We start from the raw sequence: 21,369 nt of genomic DNA, 5'->3' as shown, positions 1-21,369 counted from the left end.
TTGGCAAAGGATTTGTTGTCATTTTAAATACCACTTATGGAAAACTGTAATAGGAGCCACTTAATAGTTTCCCTCTGTTACTGAGTAATAGCAAGCAATTAGCTTAACTCAGTTCATCTTCTCAGCAGATACCTGGTTAGGTCACTCACTGGCTTTCAAGCCACTACCACAGTAAGATGACGGACAGAGGAGAGAGGGCAGGCTCCACTCCATGGAGTTTTTATTTCACGCTACTTATAGACTCTCCAAAAAGTCTAAATGCCTTAACAACGCAATCAAATTGAACCATCATGCTGGTTCAGCACAGCATACAGACTCCCTAGAAATACTGTTATCTTAGGCTATAAGCCCAATTCTTATCCACTCATTGCTTACCTTTAACTAACAGAACCACAGCCGCTTTCTTTTTAGCAGCACAAGGCCTTGCAGCAATGATAATAAACTCTGGAGAGTAGACCCCTATTTGTCTATTGTTTGTATATTTGATTTAGCAGAAAATACGCAATTAATTATAAAATAAGAAACCTGAGTTCTCCTAGATATGGATTTATTAAGGTCTCCATTTGTAGTTACGAGTTCAAAAGTCAGAGCTCTCTGGACCCACTAATGCAAATATTTTTACAGCTTCATTCCTGTTTAAAAAGGAAGGTTTTGTACACTCATGAAATTCTTTGAAATATTGAAATAAAAGAAGTTGTTATTCCCTATAGCTTGGTTAAAAGGCTTTTATCTTCTATCATCAATTTCTAAAAATTGCTTGAAAATACTCACTTTGTAAACACAGCCTTATTTCCAAATTGCCCCTGCACAGATTTCACAGTAGCAGTACATTCCAGATTCTCACGTTTTAATTCCTGAAGGAAAACTTTGATCTTTGGACAGATTTTATGTTTTTAAAAACAGTATTCCTACTACTTTATTACAGTTCATCAGTTCAATCTGTTGATATTTATACTCCTGGCTCTAAATAATATCCTACTCAAAGACAAACTAACTGCAAAGTAACTTTTAGGAGAAACAGGACTTGTGCCATATTTGCATTGCCACTTGGTCCAAGTACCGAGAAAGATGGGAACACTTCACTTGAGTAGTTCCAGGAAAATTACATTTGATCAGTGGGTGACCAAGTGAAAAGCAGCAGGGACAGTCCAGCATTGCTACAATTTACAAAACTGGAAGGCATCATTACAATCTGACTTCTTGCACAACAGAGGCCATGGAGAGAAAAATCCGATATTCTTCATTTGCTGCTTTCCTGACAGCAAGACTCAAATTACAGCACCAGATGAAATCGACCCAGATACACTAACACATTTTCTCCTCACCTTTGGGTTAGGGTGCCGACTTATGATTAGGCTGACTGGACCCGGACCACATTCACTCAGGATGGCGTAGGCTTCGCTTAACGCCGCGTGACGCAGACTCACCGAATCTGCCTCCAGGATCTGGTCACCCCGACTGCAAAGAGATGTAGAGCCAGTTAATCACAACCGCCTTTTACAAAAACATTTGTGCTTTCAACTGATGGCCAAGCCTTTTAAGATACAAGTGTCTGGAAAAGATCTGACTTGCAAAGAAGCCAGTCTAGCTCTTGTTCCCAGTGACGTGAGTGCTTTAACTCCTGTTGACTTCGGAGGATGGTCCAGAGATCCCTTCCACACTTACTGTCAGTGCTACAAACCCTATTAAATCAACAGAGAAAGCTGGCTGCATTTGGACCAGGGTGAAAGCAAAGTTCAATTCCAGTTCTGCACTCACATACTTATTGAGCACAGAAGAGGAAAAATAAGATTCAGATGGGCTGTTTCTTTCCATCATATTGAATTACTTAACACAAACACTGATAAGAAATTCATGATTTAGATATGAGTTTATGAAATTACTCCAGGAAAAAATTGAGCATGATAAGCCTGTATTTGCTTCAAATTAACCTACAGAACCCATTAAAAAGAAAAAAAAAACCAAAACCTCTTCTGAAAGGAAAACACAGATTGTTTAGTTTTGTTTTCCCAATTTCTTAACTCTTGCTCATGGTGGTCAGACATCTGGAACTATTCAAAAGAAAAGATCATCAACTAGGGATATCATTAAAGCATTCTCCATAATTACTAAAGCATTTGCTTTAAACAGACACTCTCAGTCAGTCTACTACTGCTGATTTATGTTGGGCTACTTGTGACAATGGAAATGAGTTCACACTGGGAGTCCACACGCCAAAGGCAAAATGGCAATTGCACGTGACAGCCTTCAGTAACCTGTACTTCTGGTACAGGCTCAGAAAAGCAAAGGGTGACCTATCAGTTGTATAATCATGCCGCTGCTCTGCCCATCTTTTAGATTTACACAGCTATTACAAACTACACAAATGGAGTCACTTACACAGACGCATGACTGAGAGGGGAAACTCGGATACAGAGAAGCTGGATTCAAACCTCTCCTGTATTGCAAAGCCAGTATTTGATTAACGAATTTTTCCAAAAATCAAAACCATCCTGTAAGTTTTGGCTTATGGAGCCAGAAACCACTGAAGGGACAACAGAAGCAATGTCTCAAAGAAGCAAGCTAGAAATCTGGGAAGCATGCCTGGATATAATCAATCACTTAAACCTAATAAATGATACAGCTGTTACACACAGACACAACCAGCACTGCAATCTCTTCCAAAGAGGCTTACAAGAAAGCAAGTTAGCATTGAATACTGCCTCCTATAGACACTTCTATATGGCAGGCACTTTCAAGCGTTTTGGCAGGGATGCCACCATAAGATCATCTTCTTCCTTTATTCCAAAAAATCAAATTGCCCTATCACAGTTTTCCTGCTGAGCAAGGAAACAGAAGGCACTCTCTACCCATGTGAAAGCAAGGCATTTGCTCAGCCTCTCTGCACCAGTGCTCACACCACACATTCAGTGCGGTTCAGGCAGTCCCAGCGGGTCTTCAGCACAGCCTCCCCTCCCGAGTGATGCTCCCAGTGCCCACCAGCGTTTATGCAGGAACGCAGAAAGGTGGAAGATCTCCTCCAATGGTTTTTAAAAATGAAGCCTCCAGGAGAGGAACAGCAAGTAACTTCCTGTCACTTAATCCAACGTAAAGCACAAGGGAACCCTAGCAATGATTGCTTCTCTCTCTTATAGTTCCTTAAAGACATCCAAACTCCATGACAGAGTAAATGAGATGGGCAGGTCAGCCTGCAGCAACCCTGCCAGACACAGAGTAAGGGCAAAAAATCGCTGCTGCAGCCACGGGCACAGTCAGCTGCAAGAACATCTCCCCCAGCTCTTTTTAAGAGAGTTTCAGGTGACTGAGCTTTTAGCAGAGCTCTGCAAATTTCCTCCCAATCTGGGGTCTCTGGCTGCAGCTCTGGTAAAAAGACATGAGGCTGCACTTCTTGCTGCTCCCCTTTCTCAAAGGGTGCTATTAGGCTCAGCTTTCTGTATAGAGAATTAAAAAAAAAACCCAAACCTTAATGATTGTGCTGCTTCCAGCACACAGAATAATGTTTCTTGGGTATTTAATACCACTTTGGAATGTCTTTATTTAAATGTTTTCTTTTTGGTGAACTCTGAAGTATAAATCCCCTCGCTGCTACATCAACCAACTGGCGAAAACAAAGTCTCAATCAATTTTATTGTAAAACCACTCCAGCATGTTTCTGCTTTAACTAACCTTAATCTGCCATCCATTTTAGCCACTGATCCTGGGGCCAGGCTGTGAATGTATATCCCCGGAGAACTGTTTTCCAGTGTGAGACAACAGGCACCAATGCCGAGCCCAACCCCTGGCTCTGTGAAAAACAAAAAGTACAAAGAAAAGTAGCAGATTGTAATCACACAGGACACACAAGTGTTTGTGTTCCCACATCCCATCTGAGACCAAGACTCATGTATTGTTTCAGGGCTGGCCTTAGGTGCAGTCAGTCAGGAAGCCAAGACCAACAGTGGAAATCAGGATTGGAAATATCTGATCCTGCCTGTTTTCCGAGATCCATCACTCCCAGCAAACTTTCTGTGTGCCGTGGGAACCGCCTGGAAATGTCACACAAGGTCTGATCTGGTCCAAGGCACAAAGGAGTGGGGGCAGCAATCTAATAAAGATGTCACTTAAAATTATTGCAGAAGAAGTGAGCACAGAAGAAGCTGTCAACTGTACTGCTCTCTTTTGTTAAATATCTACGTGGCATTCCTCACCAAAAAGGCATGGAGAAAGGTGAGACATTATCTCTGGTTCAATGATTACTTTTGTCCACTTTTACCTTTGCTTTCCTTCAGGTAACAGCATTCCTAAAGTAGGAATCACTGGACATCTTACCTTCTCTTTCCAAATTTTTAATCCAGCCTTTAAAATCAGCATATTATAAGCCTTTAAAATAGGCATATTTGTCCCACCACATACAGCACATGCTTTAAGTTTACCTTATGCAATTATTGCTAAAGAGTGCAACCCTCAGGCAGGAGTTCAAACAGCTCACCTGGGCAATTCTGAGCACTCTGTGCCGCTTTGCCTTCCTCAGAACTGCCCCTTACCAGAAAGGCACGGCCACTTGGGCGACCAAGAGGCTGATGCACATTTTGCCTGGTATCTCACAGCCTCCCTCTGCTACCCGTTAAGAGTCTGCTGTCTCTTGAGCAACAAAATGTGGAAGGGGGAACTCTTCTGACGTTTTTGCATTAGAGGGTGGGTTCTTCCCCCATCCTGTGGTTCAAGATCAGATGGACACGGGTAGGTGCCCGGGTATTAGAGTCTCTAGCCCATTCCCAAAAACTCCCCTAAAAAGGAGTGATTTGTGCTCCGAGCCCATTTCAGTGGACCCTCACCTTTATTGAGCGTCACATCCATGACGATCCTGTCCTTCGGGCCAGGTCCTTTGCGGCTGGAGGAGGAACCATCCGCCTCGTCAGGGCTGGGGACCGGCATGCCACCGCTAGCGCTGGAGCTGGGGGAGCTGGAGCGGCTCAGCAAGGTGGGAGTCACGCAGGGCGTGAGGCTCGGGCTGCGCAGCCGCGTGCGCACCGTCAGGGTCACCACACCTTTCTTGAGTTGCTGGAGAGACATCAATAACCCCAGTAAGGTGCCACGATACACCAACACTTGCCAGTAAACCCGCATACGGTGATTTGTGGCAGCAAGAGAATATAAAGCCGAGGGTACGAAATGGCACTGAACGAAGAGGAGCATGAACCTCTCCTGTACTACATCTGTGTTACCTTAAACCTCTGAATGGCCTCCTGATGGGTCAGTCCTTGCAGAGACTCTCCATTAACTTCTAAGATTTCATCCCCTGGTAATTAGATACAAAAAACGAAGTCAGCAATATACAGACTATAGAGATGTAAAAAACCTTTCCTGTACATAAGGTGACTCGCTACTATGAGGATTCCAGTTAACTGCTCAGTAAAAAGCCTTTTACTGCTCTCAGTTTATTTTCACTTGTCCTAATGCCTTTACAAGTTAATAGTGATGAATTGGCAGAGTAAAGACTGTTCTTCAGCACAGATCTTTTAACATGGCATTCTCATACTAACAAACAAGCTGAAACACTACAGATTTTAACTAAAGTCTGAAAATAGATGCTTATAACATGAAGTCCAAAGGGACTATAAAACTCCCTTTCTTTTGTGAGCATCAACAGGAGAAATGGGAATCTAGGTGAAAGACAACAGTATATCGCTCCAAAGCCTGTTCATAGAAAACTAACCTTGCATCCACATGCAGAAAGCAAACGTGTTCTCTTACGAAATGCCTGCAGATGGAGAAGCATGTAGCCCACACACTGTGATAGCAAATGCCCTTCTCACCCCAACAAACATGTCCCATCACATTTCTACCTGCTTCCGGGCTCTGGGTCTTACTACTTACACCCAGCTGTGTTGATCTACCTTCATTTTATTAAAAAGAGGGTTAGCGTAATCCAGACCCACTTTCTGCAATTTTACTTGCATCTGTGCAAAATTAGATGGGGCGATGTCATCAGCCAAGTCTACACCTCCTCTCCTTTCCTAGACCCAGTGGAAAAAAAAAAAAAAAAAAAAAAAAAAAAAAAAAGAGTATGCAAACTCTGAATAGCCTGCAAAGGATTGCTGGGTTTACGGGACAGCTGCTATTTATTGCCTTCCTATGGCGAGTGCACAACCTATACTGCAGGGACATGAGCTTCCCTCTGGCAGCAAGTGTGAGAGTTGGCACCAAAAGAACTCTCAAATACAAGTGTGATGAGATGTAAAGAGGGGAATGATGATATGAGAAGGAGAGAAGTAACACAGGAGCAGCTTGAGAGAAGTAACACAGGAGCAGCTTTCTGTGGAAGAGAAGTAAGACAGCAGAAGAGTTGTGAACCACTGCTCTAAACTCATGGTCACTTTGTATTTTCAACAGCATGTAAGAGTCTGTCTAGCACAGCACTCGGACCAGGGTGCAAACACACACAGACCAGACTGTATGTCCAGCTCAGAGATCAAGACTGGAAAAGCAGTAGTAAAATCAGGATGTATCTGCATCTCTAACCAGCTGGGTGATCTTACTGCCAAGTCCATCCTTCCTCTTTTCTTTTTCTGGTTACGACTCTTACTTGTTGATTCATGTGAAAACCATACCAAGAGGCTCAGAGAGCACAAGGGCCCAAAACAGCCTTTCCCAAGCATGTCCCTGTGTATAACCCCTTCTTGGACCAGCATCTTTAAGCCAGACGTTGGCTGGATAGATACGTTTCACTGCTATCAATGACCCTCTCCAACTGAAGAATTGAAGCTTATGGCTTGGGCAAATAAAGTTCACTGAAGAGGAAGGGGAAAAAAAACCCAAACCAAACAGACCAGAAACCCTCATGCTGCAGTTACCCCTTCTTAATATGCAATATAATCAAGTTAACTGCTATGAATGATCTTCCCCAGCATGGACAAACAGGGTGTGTTACATCCTCCACTGCCTCTTGCTGATGTCCAGGTGCCTAAATAAAGCTCTACTTGACTTCTTCTGGTGGACTGAAATAATATCCCACTGTGGTCCTTTATATGCCATTGGATTCTCTCTACCATACCTTCTTTAAGCCTTCCATCAGCAGCTGCTGCTCCATTTGGGAATATAGTCTTCACAAAAATCCCCATGCGTCCACGAGCAGAATCCTGACCTCCCACAATGCTGAATCCAAGACCCTATAGAAAGGAAGGAGAAAACACACAGCTGGCACCTTACTCTATTATCACCTGTGTGAGAAAGACTGCTGATAACATAGAAGACAAAGGAAAGATCAAAACCTAAAAGCTTCTGATGAATTGCACTGCCATCTTACCCTCTGCTTGCATTTCCTCATTTACTTTCAACTCTAATATCACACACTTATCAGCTCAAAAAGTAGCAGCAGGCACCTTAAGCTGAAATAGCAAAAATGCTATTTCAAGATTACCTTTTTTTTTTTAAACACCAGGTCAATGGCTTTATGTTATCCTATTCCCATTTTAAAAACTGTAACACATTGCTTTTAAATTGACAGACAGTAGATTCCCACCCTTGAGATATATATCCAGGATTAACTGTAGTTTTCTCTGCTGTCACAGATTCTGCATTTCCTCAGGAAAAAGAAAAGCTTAAGAACATGACATAAGGTCAGTGCTGTAATGTCAGGAATGTAGCTGGAAGGGGGCTGGCATGGAGGGGGGGCTGCCATGCACATGTCTCCAGAATAATTAAAAATGTACATGTACCACGTTGTATTTAAATAAATCTAGATCAATACATTCCCCAGGGCTCCATCTGTTAGCTCGTGCCCCTGCGCTGCCCTGGCTGGCTGTGGGACCGTCTTGCAAAGCTGAGCAGGGAACGGATGAGCACAGCAGAATGAACCTCTCCCCCTTCTGCTGAGTTATTTCCCAGCCAAATCACTTCCTTGATCTATTCCCCTCCATATTTCTCCTCTTGTCACTGCTGTACATGTATTTTACAGAATAAAGAGAAAAGTCACTGACCAGGTGGACAAGGGAAGTGTAAAACTGTCGTGCTTCACTGATCTGAAGCCACGGTTATTATTAGCACCTCAGGCAGTGCTCTCCAGCTGAGGGATGCTGCCAGGGCAGGCACCAACACTGTGTTTACAACCCAATACAACCACCAGCTCTTTTGTTTTCCTCCGTGAATATAAAGCAGACTACCACAGTTATGAGCTTCTAGTAATTTGATAAGACAGTATTACTGATTTCTAGAAAGGAAGCATCCTAGCTCCCCCATGCAACGCAAAATAACTAACTGTTTACTGTACAATTATCAACTGCAAAGCAATGTACAGAAAGCAAGAGGATCCTGGCACTCCCCTGCACGGACACTGCGGTTCTCCCCGCAGCTCCATCAGGTGGGTTGGGAGAAATACAGCTGCAAAGCACAGCGGTTCCCACATTAGCCCACCTTCCTGGAGAACCACTGCCACTCCATAGCAGAAAACCACCCCTCGCAGATCTACCTACGGATGAAAAACCAAGGGCAAACACTTGGCTCCCAGCCACCAACAATGGCGACTCTGTGGAAGTACTCTTCAAGTCCCAGGTCTGCACAGAGATAATAAAGCAAATGCTACTGCACAAATTGTACACAGTGCAGCCCCTAACAGAGGTGATCACTCAAAAGGTGGGTGGAAGGCACTCAAAGGGGCAGCTGTTTGAGGCGGTTCATGATCACTACTGTGCATGCTCCCAGCTGCTTCCTAATGCCCTGGAGCTAACTGCAGAAAGGCAGGAGAGGGTGATTTATCCCACAGGGAGAAATAATCTAATTCTTGTAAGAAAAATAATGTCAAAAAAAAAAGTACGTGAAAAATCAAGAAATACTTGCTTGGAAATGTCATGAAAGATCTGAAGCTCCCAAAACGAGGTGAGCTATAGCAATCGTGAGTCAATCTACCCAGAGAAGTCACTATTTCTAACTCTTTGCTAAACTTAAAGCACAACGAGGAATTTGTTTTGTATTTGAGCTTGAAAGTCAAAACAAGTCTTTTTAGTCCAAAACATATCCATCTGATGAATTTAAAGAGTATTTCAGAAAAAGACATGCATATTTTTAGCATGTTTAAATGACAGCTCCAGTGCTAGTGTGGATTGGATTAGGGAAAACAATATACACCTAGGTTAATGCTTGTCTATTTTCCCTTAGTATTCAGCCAGCTGGTATCCAGCAAATGTGCAAACACATTAGTGGGGGGAGAAAAGAGGACTCTTTGACCCGAGAATTCAGTGCTCTCAGATAAGCAATCAACCAGGAACCTGTCTTTGGGTTTAACGCTTAATTTGCAGTGATTTTTTTTTTTAATGTATCCAGATTCCACAGAGATAAAATATGCTTGTCCATAAATATGCATGCAGACAGATACTCTTCTGTAGCTGCACCAACTCTGCATAAACATACATATTTAGAGATCCATTATTAATATTTGATATCTTGGTAATGACCACATGCACCAAATCCAAATGAAAGCCACCCCGCATCAAGTGCATGACACGAACATCTCTTCCCCCGTATTTTGCAGGTGTAAATTTGGCATTTAGATCTGAAAATGGGATTTATCATTACTGTTGTTATTATTATTATTATTGGCTACCTTGAGATCTGCTGGAAGTCCTGGGTATGGGAGACACCTCTTAAATGCCAGCTCTCGCTACATGTGAGAAACCAGCCACATGCAGAAATCCTCACCTTGCCTTGCCCTTTCATCAGGACAATGTTGGAAATGATGGACGGCTGGGTCAGTCTCCATGGAGATTCCACTTGGGCAGCACTGAAGGAACGGGTGGATTTCTTCACGATATGGTAGTCCTAACAAACATAAGCAAACAAGGGAAGTTGCTCTGATTGCTTGGCACAGGCACTGGGATGTCATACCGGGAAAGCTGCATGTGTTGGGGAATGGCAGGGGGGCGGATCTTACAGATATATTCAGAAAAATGTTCAAGGGATGAAATCCTAGCTCATTACAGTCAAAGTAAATCTTGCCACAGTAATTTTCCCGCATTTCGCACAGTAGGATCATTTTGTAATGTACCAGTCACAAGTTAAATTAAAAAGATTAAGGGTAGGCTCACGATATACTGAAGTCCTTATCTGCTAAAAAAAAAAAAAAAAAAGCCCACATCATCAAATTATTACAACAAAGAGAGGCAGGATTTTTTTGTTTAAGTCCTCAGATCTCTAGAACTGCAACTCGTAAGATCAGCCTTAGGACTTTCTGGCCACTGCAAGAAGTACCCCCCTTCACCATCCTCAGAGTAAGCTCGCTCTCCATCGGCGGCCAACGCATCCCATTTTTGTGTCCAGGCCTGGTTTCAGTCCCTGTGATGCACCTACATGCCTTGTTTTACTACCCTCGCTTCTACGAGCTCCAGACAGGTCTCAAAGGACTGAGCACAGCGAGGTGCTCAGAGCCAGCCCTGCCTTTCCACCCACCTGCCTGGCTCCTGCCGATTCCAGCTGCTGGGGCAGAGAGTGCTTTCTTCCACCCCGGGAATATTTCACTGCTATTTCATAATTCGATTCACCGTTTTCCACTGTCAGCTCATCGTCTTCTCCCACGGACTCCAAGCGGGATCCGGCACCTAGGGAAAATGACAGAAACACATCCCACAAACGTCTCAGCTTTACCCTCTCGCCAGCACACAATAATCACCTCCTGCAAATCCCAGCTTCAACAGCGCCTTAAAACAATGCTACACAGTTCCCAACCGGGCAGTTAGAAGCTAGTTTTGATCATCCTCAGCTGTAAACCTCTCCTGCTGTCACAGGTTTTCTACGATCTTTCAGTGATGCTGAACTGCTCGGCGCTGTTGCTTGTGGTAGTAAGAAAAAGCAGAAGGTAACTGAGCTGGGAGCTCAGGGACAGAAAAGAAATTCAGCTGTTCTCACCCAATGGCACCTGCCAGTGCACTAAGCTCTCAAGCTTCATTTATTTAAAATTAAAAGACCTGACACCGTAAAAGTATTCATTTCTGGAGGTGTCATGTCACTTTGAGGGAAATTTTTCTGGAATGGAAAAAGGAAAAATGTGCCAAATAAATGCTATTTTCTTTCCTTCTGGCAACGATCATAGTTGTCTTGAAGAGAAGAAGAGTGCAGAGTTCAGGTAAGAAACAGAATTATTTGTCTTGAAGGACATCCTGCAATTAGCCGCAGAGTACCCTGCTCCTCACACCAGGGCTCCTCCAATTCTCATTTTCTTCAACATCCCCACAGGACCCCCGGTCACAGCAGTTCCCGCACATTTATCCTTGCCATTTCCCCACCATGCAGGGAAGGGCTGTTAACCCCTATTTTACAGATGAAAATCCAAGCCACAGACAGGCCAAATTCGTGCAAGCTGAATTTCATGACATGGTTTTAGGATTACTTTAAACCGATGTTAAGTTGGAGCTGCCAAAGAAAGGAGCAGCTCTGCTTTCCCTTTATACTCACTGCCCTGTCCTTACTCTGGGGATGGGGCTCACAAGCCACGGGCTGAGGTAGACCTGCCACATCCATAGGCAGAATTTGCACCCACTGCCCAGAGCGCAATTTAAACCCACTCCTTGCCTCGGGGCGTGAAATTACCTCCGGTTTTAAAGCTCCCCTTCCCTGGGCACACAGGGCACTGCTGCTGCTGCACACAGCCAGGACAGATATCGCGGCAGGACCCGGCACCCTGACACTTCTTTCCCTCCCAAACCCCCCCGCTACCTACAACTACTCCTTTCCTCTTACCTCTCCCTCCCTTCTTCTAGGAAAACAGTTACATTTAGTATATATATTCTATTATATATAGTAAATAGTATATAGTAATTACATAGATTCTATGCTTTCTGCCCACCTCTGAATGCAGCTTCCCCTCCCACGCTGCAGCCCAGGCATGGGACCAGGCTGGGGGATGCTCCAGGCTCACCCGCAGCCCAGGGCCATCAGCACTCACAGGAACCAGGGCTGGATTCCCAGTGAGCCACCAACACACAGCCGCAGGGGCTACAGGCAGAGGAGCTCCCTAGAGGATGCTGAAAATATCTGAGTAAACGGAAATTAAGGTGAACACAGGAGGGAGGGAGCCTGAGAAGCTATCAGGGACGAGAACGTGATCGAGGTCTGCACACTGGTTACTGTTAAGACCTGGGGACAAAGCAACAGAAATTTTGGGGAGTACTGGCCGTAATGGGTATTTTGGTGATGGCATGTTGAAACATGTCCCCCACCTCAGTATCAGAGCACGCTGAAATATCCAGGGAATGTAAATGTTAAAAAAAGAGAGAGAAGAGAGAACCAGAAGAAAGAAAGAAGCTTCCAAAATTTTGCTTCATCTTTCTGTCCATGAAGTAGTTCAACTCAGGAGGCTGAATGCTAACATCTTACAGCTGGGATTTTCCTTCCAAATTAGAGTAACATGATCTTCAAAGGAAAGAAATCCTACCTCACTTTTGGGGAGCTAAAATAAATACACAACATGAAAATTCTACTATTGCTATCTTTTATCAACCCAGCTTTACCTTGGGATCGACTTCTGTATTTCAGTATGCCACTCCCCAGAGTTGGACTCTGGTTGTTTCCTTTGGACAATTCTGCACAAGCTGGATCTTGAGACTTCTCAGTTTCCATCACCTAAAAAAATTGAAACAAAAAAAAAATTATTTACTTGTAAACAAAGAAGTTGATGGAATTCCTCTCATTTTTACCAAGGGACAGAAAATTCCACCACACATCATCTTTCTTCCCAAAACACGTCGTTGTATTAAGTCAGCACACGTTTCTCTAAGTAATTTTCAGCAATGCCTTTGGACATTATTGCAAATCGCACTGATGGGTACGCGTACAGCTCAGTATGGCCAGGGATCCTCTGGAGGGTACCAGACTGAGCCCCCAGAGCACCTCCAGCATCCATGGCACCTCATTCAGGTGCTTCTACATGCATTTTAACAAGATTTTGATGTAGCTTTTATTGCAGTTTGTTCAGCTCAGCAAGCTTCCAGAGACTTCACATCTTTATAGAGAAAACCACTTTTAAAAAGTGTTATTTTATTGTTAGTGTCCAGAGTTGAATGCCAATGCATAATGGATGAAAAGCTAATTTAACAGAAAGTTATAAAGATTATATACCTAAACACTTAAAAGCCTGGAAATGCTCAACTTAAATTTACATGTGGAATCACAAGCCTGCCACCCTCAGTAAATGCACTGAGACAGGAGGAGTCTGTTTACCTGCTGTTTTTGCCTAGATGCATGTGACAAAATCCTGCTCCCACACTCTCAGGCTTGAGCACAACTGCCCATGCACAAAGCCCACAAAGACCTTCCCTAGCCCCTGTGTTGTGGAAGACCCTTGTGACCTCCTTCTCCACTCACTGCTTCCTTTACCAAACTACAGCAGTCATTATTTTCCTAGATGTAGGAAAATAGCAATCCTTGACATGCTCCCCATGCACACAGCAATTCTTTTATATTCTCACCCCATCACCCACCACGCATCCTCTACACAATTACTCAGACAGCTCATGGCAAGGACGACAATTTCCAAAACAACCACTTACTGGTTGCATTATACTTTTAATGTACTATATGAACCGCTGGAAGTCAGTTTAAAAAAAAATCCCGCCGAAATGACCAAACACTCTTACTGTTAAAATAATTTCTACTTCCATTATTCAAGCTTAGAAATGGCAGAATTTTCCCGAGAACCTGCCTCCCAACCCCCAGCCCCTCTTGTCCCCAGACCAAGAAGGCCAAAGTTTATCTTTTGCATACAGTCTAGACTTCATGATTTCAGTTCAAAGGGTAGAAAACTTCAGGAAACCATAAAAGTGGCAGATAACAGGAAGCTGGAATGGAAACTGCTTTTTATGCCTCCGCCTTCACCATAAACAGCTACACATAGTTTACACATCCCAGCTAGTTCTTGTTGATTTTTCAAGGCATTGCAGCAACTACTTCGGAGTTCACTTCTAGCATCACATGCTTTGCAGCTTACAGCTCCAGATAATCAGATTCATTTGAAGAAAATAACCACATCCGCCTGAAAAAAACAGTGCTTATCATTTGGCCATCCTAATGAGGGACTCATTCCAGAAAAGATGTAAGAAATCAGATCCAAAAACCCACCCAAGAGACCCAAACCAACGGTGATTAGACCGCAGGAAAAGTATCACAAACTCTCCCTGTGAGAGATAGGGATACCCAGAAGACAGCAGAAGTGTTTGGGCGTGAGCGGGGACTTCGTGAATCACATAAAGTTACATTGCAATTTACCATACACGTGAAAATACTCTTTATTAAGTGAGAATGCCTCCCTTGTAGAAAGGTAGAAATCATTTGCACAAACACACAAAAATCACGTAGCTTGTGGTTTTGAAGGTGTGCGAAACAATCAGTACTCAGGGGTAGTGTCAATTCTGTGGCTGAAAAATATCTGAAGCGCAGGGATGAAGAAAAACAAGAGGGATGCCTCACCAAAGCAGCCAGTTTTGTCAGCATGCTGTTTTAACTACCCTAACAGACAGAGATGGGTCCAACCTGACTTTTCTGGAGCTTTGCACAATCCAGCTCGGGGCCGGAGCTATAGAGCTGCTTCGTTTCTGCAGCATGCATGGACATGGGCAATTATACCTGATGAGACCACACAACTCCCACTCCAAAGCTGGACTGCTACCTCCAGCTCAGAGCATGGAAGAAAAAATTGAGTGAGTTTGCAGCAGTGTACAGACAGATGCTGAAATCATCACTGCCACAGCCAACTTCCATCCCAAGCCCAGGCTCAAGGGTGACCCAGTCAGTGCATCTTTTGTTTCTACTACACAAGGTTTGAGTTCGGTTTGAAACTTTTTTTTGCTTTCATTTATTTTGCCTGTGCAACACAAGCAAAGTATAGATGCATTCTGCAGTTACATAAATTCCCATCTAGTAGGGTGCGAGGAAAAACCGGAGGCAATTGCCACTTGCATTAAAACCGTACACCCTGTTCCTTCACCTCATCACTGCGCAATCCTGGAGGCTGCGAGCCTACAGACAGCAAACCCCCAAATCCCAAGTATGATCCACAGAAGGGTATGTGTGTGCAAACACCAATGCTGGGGAAAGCCTCAAGGCTTCCTGAAATTACATTTTATCCAACTTGGCTTCAGACTACAATAAGAAGTACAAACAGCTAAATTACCTGTGTCTGTGTTTATTTCTTCTTTTAGCAAAAATACTTTTCTGACACTAATTATAAACATGTAGGGGAAGACACTGTAGCATTTGCAATGAAGTAGATATTCTTTAAGTTGTTGAGCTTGTCTAATAAACCACCAAGAGTTTTATCCTATTCAGAAAACACTTAAAAATCCAATCCGCAAAGCTTGAGAGAACTCCCCGAAGTCATGTGTCTGTAATCTTTGGCTCTCTCGCAACTTAGACAAGAAGAAAAACCCAGCTCCACCTTATTCTTCTGGCCACACGTGAACGTATCGCTTTACTGTCTCGAGTCGGCTGCCTGGATTTAACCATGCCATTTTAATTTTCCTCACTTTCAAGGAAATGGAGCTTATTATTTCAGTTCTGTACGCCTCTTATTAAACCAAACCAATAAATCCTGCCCAACGCCGTCCCGGCGTTAAGGACAAGTGGAGCTTTAACACGCACAGCAGTTTGAAGGGAGATCTAAAAATAGAGCCCATTTTGCCAGTTCATTAAGTAGCTCCAGGATCAAGTGATGGTGACATCTCAATTGATTTCAAAGGAAATGGCACTATCACGGACACACGGTCCTGGCACCGCACCAGGACGAACAACTGCCCCTGGAGTCCTCGCTCGGGCAGAGCTCCAGCAAGTCCAGGCCCTTAATTAGGCGAGATGAGGAGCAGGATTATGAAAGTCTGCATTGTTTAACCGCAAACAGCTTGGCAATCGTCGCCGATCTACAAAAACAAGGCGGCACACAGGGGACGATACAATTTAATAAGCAAACCGCTTCACTGCTGCCGCTGCAGAGCTCCTCGGCTGCTGCCTTTCCCATCAGGGAGCCCATCCGACTCCCCACGGCACAGCCTGCCCGCTTTTCTCCGCTGAGGAGTGCCAGCAGCGTATGGACAAGTTTAACTTGATAGTTAGGGAGCGAAACGGTGAGGATTAGACCGAGCTGTCTGCGGCACGCCACGTTCAGCCCTACCTGCACTGGCAAAGCAAGTCCACCGGCAAGTCCGCTGCCCTTCTCCAGAAGAGCAGCATGGAAGAGGAATGGCCGTGCCCCTGCACGCAGCAACCCTGCACAAGCTCCAGGGGATAATTCCTCGTCTTCTTCGGTCCCGACGCAGCCAGGACAGTTCTTCCTTAAGCAGCACTACCCCAAACATATTTAATCACGGAACACCCCAATGCTGCTGTCTGTAGGGCAGCCAGCAGGATGAACCCAGCAAGTGTCCAAGAGGAGCCAGCACCGGACCCTTCAGAGAAAGGTGCAAAACGCCCGATACAAACCTGACTTCACCTGGTCCCCGCACAATGTCTTTCTTCTTAGTCCCTCGAGACTAGCTGATGCCTTAAAGGCTTTAACCTTGCCAAAAGTTTTGGAGATTTTGTTCCAAGACCTATTATAATTGCAGTTGTTCCAGTTGTTTGTGCAATTATTTATCGCTTTATGGGGCACAGCACGCTTTAAGCCTTAAATGTATCTGGTAGGCAGGCAACTCCACAGGCCCCTTTACCTTACACAGAAAGTAAAATACCGTCACTTTTAAATTAGCTCTTTTTCAATTTAATTGAATCCATCTCCCAGGTAAATTACAAACTGCAGCACTATAATTTACCAGAATTAACACTGCAAACGACGCGGAGGACACAGATTGTCTAATCTCGGCCAGCACTGAGTTTTCCATGGCTTACTGCTCTATTTTAGGGCATGCACAAAGCTTCCTGGGTGTTGGGAAGAGCCAGATGAGCCAGGACGCACCATGCCAGGGGCTGCAGCACCCACAGGCACCTTTCCGAAACACAGCACCTCCCAACGCCCCGGGAGCTCCCTCGGCTGAACCACAGGGCTCACAAGAAGTCTAAATTAAGCCCGGATTTAATCGGTTTTGGTGCAAGCTACAGGAACCCCCTTTCAAAGAGCACTGCATCGCTGCTCCCCTCTGTCATGGCACGAACTCGGAGATCCAAACGGAGCCAGGGATGGAGGAAAAGAGGAGGAATGTCAGCTCCACGGCAGCACTAATTCAGTGCTGTAACTGGCGTCTTAAAAAATCCTGGCGCCCCGCTTTCTCCCCCATCGCAAAGCTGCCGGGGCAGACAGCAGCTCTGCGCGTTGGCCAGGCAGGCTCCACCAGCCAGGCTCCAGGAGGGCTCTGATTTGGGCTATATTTAGCACTGCTGGTGAAACAAAGCACCGACCACCTTCCCCAGCAGCTCATCTGGGAATTACCCGTGCCGGTACCACCGGCTGCAGCCTGTGCTTCGTCCTGGCCGGGCAAAGGGGATGGGAACCTGAGGCCTCTTTTGCCTAATTATAAAGAAAGTGTTGGAAAACTCTCAGTTCATGTGCAGCAGGAGATCAGGAAACCCGACAAACAGTCAAGAACTGGAGCTGCCCTATTTTCTGAATAGGTGGAAACGCCAAATAAACAAAACAAAAGCCTTTAAAGTGGTCTCCAAGAATGTCTGGCCTATCACTCTACCAAACGCCTGCATTCAGGAGCCACCCTAAGCCTTTACTGTAATGCAGTAGTTGCTAGAAAGGGCATTACTGTCAGCTTCAGGAAGTACAAAACCCCAGTGGTTATTTTTATTGTTATTTACCAAGCCTATACAGTACTCACAAACCTGCACATGGAACGTAACCTGGCACTTACCGGCACAAAGGCAGCAGCAATATCTGCCCATGCACCCTCAGCAAACAGACTGGAAACACACTACGGCAGAGCTGAGTTGCTCTCGTCTTCCAGAACGCTCCGTTCATTTTGTACAAGACACTCCAAAACCTTCTTCCATGTGTTTGATACCAGGAGCCCCAATGTGCTGACCATGGCCCAGAGGAGGCTGGCAGGTTCCCAGTGTAGCGGGATCCCAGCTGTGCTGGCTCCAAAAGACTCATTGGTGAAATGCTGCATTTATGGCCAAGGCTGCAGTTAAGCAAAGCAGATTTCATTTTCAGGTTTCCAAACAGTCGCTAAAATTAATAATAATGTTTTGAAGAGGCAAAACTTTAAAAATATCCTTTTAAAAAGGAATAAATGCAGGAAATGGCTAATGCAGCTAAGTTCTCCAAGAAACAGATATCACAGACAACACATGCCTTGGAAATAGTAAGACGCTCCCAGCTAAACAGTTCTTAGTCCTTTTTGGACCAGATTACTCTTCTGCAATATGTTATGATTTTCATTAGAAACAGCTTCTAAGCTAAAGGAAATCAAATGCATACATTTCTGAAACGGTGCACAAACAGATCACTGCTGTTTTCTTTTTTTATGCTTTATCCTTTTTCCCCCCAAACATTAAAAAAGCATGACACATTTGCATGCAGTTTAGTCGTTGCCCACGAGATGTCTCCATGTGCTGCAGAGCAGTCCTAAAAGATTGGTGCTGGTAAACAGAAACAAATATGGAACTGAAGTTGTGTGAAAGCTGGTCCAACTACTCTTTAATAAATGCTCAGTTCATGGCTTAGCACAAATCTGGAGACCATGCATCATGATGAATAATAAATTGCTTCTGCTTTTTTTTTTTTTTTTTGAACGATAACCTTTTTACTCACAGTGAGGGACAAAGCAAACAGTAAACAGTCCTCAAAATAACCAACCCTCCTGAGAACGAAGCAAGACCTTCTTAATACCGACGTCAACCCACAGCTGCAGAGAGCATTCCCATGACACATCTGGTGGAGAGCTTTGGATTTCAGCTCCAAACCCACATTTTATATCATCCTAAATACACAAGAGGATATGGAGTAAGTAAGCATTAAGTGCCTTTCATACCTGAATCAAGGATCTGAAGCCTCATGCATTATATAGGCTACATTTATTCAAGCACAGCGCATCTCGAATGAGTTTTAACCGAGCCCAACCAAGACTGGACTGTGTACACCCTCAAGAATTTGCAGATAAACACACTGCAGATGTGATGATACGACATTCACACTAACTTTCAAATCCTACAGCCTTTATCATCCTTCTGTTAATGTATGTGAACCGCATGACTGTGACAGCATCTCTCTTGTTCCAGTGCTATGAGGGGGTTATTTTTAGCTTGTTAAAGGCAGTTCATCTCCTTCAAAACCGGGCAGTTATCCAAACAGCCAAAGGAGAGACAGACTGTACTGTATCTGTTGCTTTATGGGAAAAACCCTCATTCACAAAAACAAAGACCATGCAGAACCTGTACTGTAGATAAACTTGTGTTTCTATTACTCTGTTGACTTGGCTTTCAAACATATCGCAGGGAAAGGGCAAAAATTGTAACTCTAGGCATTGTCTACACTGATATTTATGGTCAAGTCAAAAAGGTTATCTTCCACCAGGCCAAGCAACAGGAGATATTTCAGTTTGTAGGCTGCATCATGTCTACAGGGAACTCTTCAGAGTATTGGCCCCTGGGTGAAACAGCTTTCCCTGGGCTTGCCCTTAACAAGGAGGCAATAGAAAGTGGCCCAGAAGAGCTGGGAGCCAGCCACAAGGAAGCATGCGACTGCTGCTGAGGAGCTCCCTCCTGACCTGAAGAACACCTTCACGTCAATGTCTCCTGGACAGGTGAATTTTAGAGCTTGTGAAAAACGCTAATTCAATGACACTGCCCTGCTGAGGGCCCTTCACCACTCTTCCTCCTCCCCAAACTCACACAATGTGTGCCCACACCTTCCCTGAGCCCTTGCCGTTGCCGCACCACCACCATCGGCCCATCGCTGAACATCCCCCTGGCAATAAGACGAATTGGAATTGCTTATTTTAGTGTGATACAGCTTCTGGAAGCAACACAATAAGAAGAGCCTCATTGGGAGAACAAGATTTGGTGCCCAAGTATTTTGTCGTTTTCTCTTGCCCAAATTCCTAACTCCATTTACCGTAAAAAATTGCATTTGGAGTCACTGTAGGACCCAGTGTGTCTGCTCAGCTACAGCATGGGTGGAGGGCACTGCACAGGCACAGGCATACAGATATGCTGGACAAGACTGTATCTCAGAAAGGTACAGCGCTGCCAGACTTTCAACAAATGCAGCATTTACATCTGAGCAGCATCTCCAAGCCATGCTAAGGTGCAGCTGGACCCTGCCTTCACCTGCCCCTTCTCAGGATGATCTGGCACAAGGCAGGATCTGCAAACACTGACAGCCCTCACCATGAAGAGGAAAGGAGTTATTAAAACCTTCTCCAGGACAAGGGCTGGCCACAACCGAGCCTCACACCAGGCTCTTCATCTTCTCCCCCCCTGCCAAGTAAAGCATTTCACTGCAAAGCAGATTTCTGCTAGCAAAAGCTCTTTCTTGCTTTTTTTCCAGCCGTGCAGTGCTGTTCGAGCAGTGAGTCGTGTTTCAGCAACCTCTTTTGAGACTGCAGTGCCCTAATGGGAACGAACACTCAAGCCCTCCAAGTAATGAGGGTCCCTCCCCGCACTCTGCACACATTTAATTGTTGAGTTACGCTTCCTTTTCCTTCTTAATGCTAATGCTTTCTCTGAAATTCTCTCCCAGTGTTTCCAGAAGAACTTTTGACCCCAAGAGTGTTTTGAAACTTACGGCATTGTTATCCTCTTCCTTATTATGCTTGCATGGCTACAGGTAATTACGTACCAATTGCCTGGTAAGACAGAAAGGCTCATGACAGAAAAAAAATAAGCAGACCTACAGCTCAGATAAAAAATAAAAATGAGGGGGAGGGGGATTAAACAAATGCATTTTTTCATATTCCCTGAACAGGTTTATTTACCCACTTTCAGCTGCATGTCTTGCAAAAAAGACAAGTGGGTTTTGGCAGGGATGAGGAAATCCAGCTCGTGCAAGAAACCTTTCACCCAAGACATCCTGTTTCTGTTACTTGTAGGAGGATCAAGACCTTGCTGGGTCATGGCCATCTTGTGGGTCACGGCACGCAATGTGCCCACAGCTCATGTGAAGGTACACATCAAGCACTTCAGGTCAACACAAAATGATTAAACATAAGCAAAAGGGGCTTACCACCCCACAGCAGAGGGTCACATAGCCAGGGATGCTGCCAGAGGCTGTGTCCCCAGGGCTTGCCTGCATGGTGAGCCTGGGCACGGGGAGGCAAATTGCCTTGCCTCCCAGATTCCCCCCAACAGGTACAGATAACGATGACCTCTTTTCCCAAATAAGAAATTTCTCCTTTGTACAATTCTGTTCTGCACAGAATAGACTCAGCTCAGGGTCCTGCCTCCAGCATCACGAGTGGCAGATACCCAGGGGAA

At 44.7% G+C, this 21,369-nt stretch overlaps 1 protein-coding gene across 4 annotated transcripts in view; it reads right to left on the bottom strand.

The window, feature by feature from the left end:
• PDZD2 (PDZ domain containing 2) overlaps positions 1-21,369 on the bottom strand; it is a 143,960-nt gene that overhangs the window by 27,832 nt on the left and 94,759 nt on the right. For all 4 annotated transcript variants that reach the window (XM_049795717.1, XM_049795718.1, XM_049795720.1 and 1 more), the window contains 8 exons: positions 12,477-12,588; positions 10,420-10,568; positions 9,673-9,792; positions 7,034-7,148; positions 5,205-5,278; positions 4,815-5,040; positions 3,667-3,784; positions 1,326-1,458 (listed from right to left, as the gene is read on the bottom strand). In XM_049795717.1, coding sequence (XP_049651674.1) covers positions 1,326-1,458; positions 3,667-3,784; positions 4,815-5,040; positions 5,205-5,278; positions 7,034-7,148; positions 9,673-9,792; positions 10,420-10,568; positions 12,477-12,588 — 1,047 coding nt within the window. The remainder of the gene's footprint in view (positions 1-1,325; positions 1,459-3,666; positions 3,785-4,814; positions 5,041-5,204; positions 5,279-7,033; positions 7,149-9,672; positions 9,793-10,419; positions 10,569-12,476; positions 12,589-21,369) is intronic.

The sequence above is a fragment of the Accipiter gentilis genome, chromosome Z, assembly GCF_929443795.1.
Source record: "Accipiter gentilis chromosome Z, bAccGen1.1, whole genome shotgun sequence".
Taxonomy (NCBI): domain Eukaryota; kingdom Metazoa; phylum Chordata; class Aves; order Accipitriformes; family Accipitridae; genus Astur; species Astur gentilis.
Note: the sequence above shows the minus strand (reverse complement) of the source record. Positions and strands in the feature narration are given on the sequence as shown.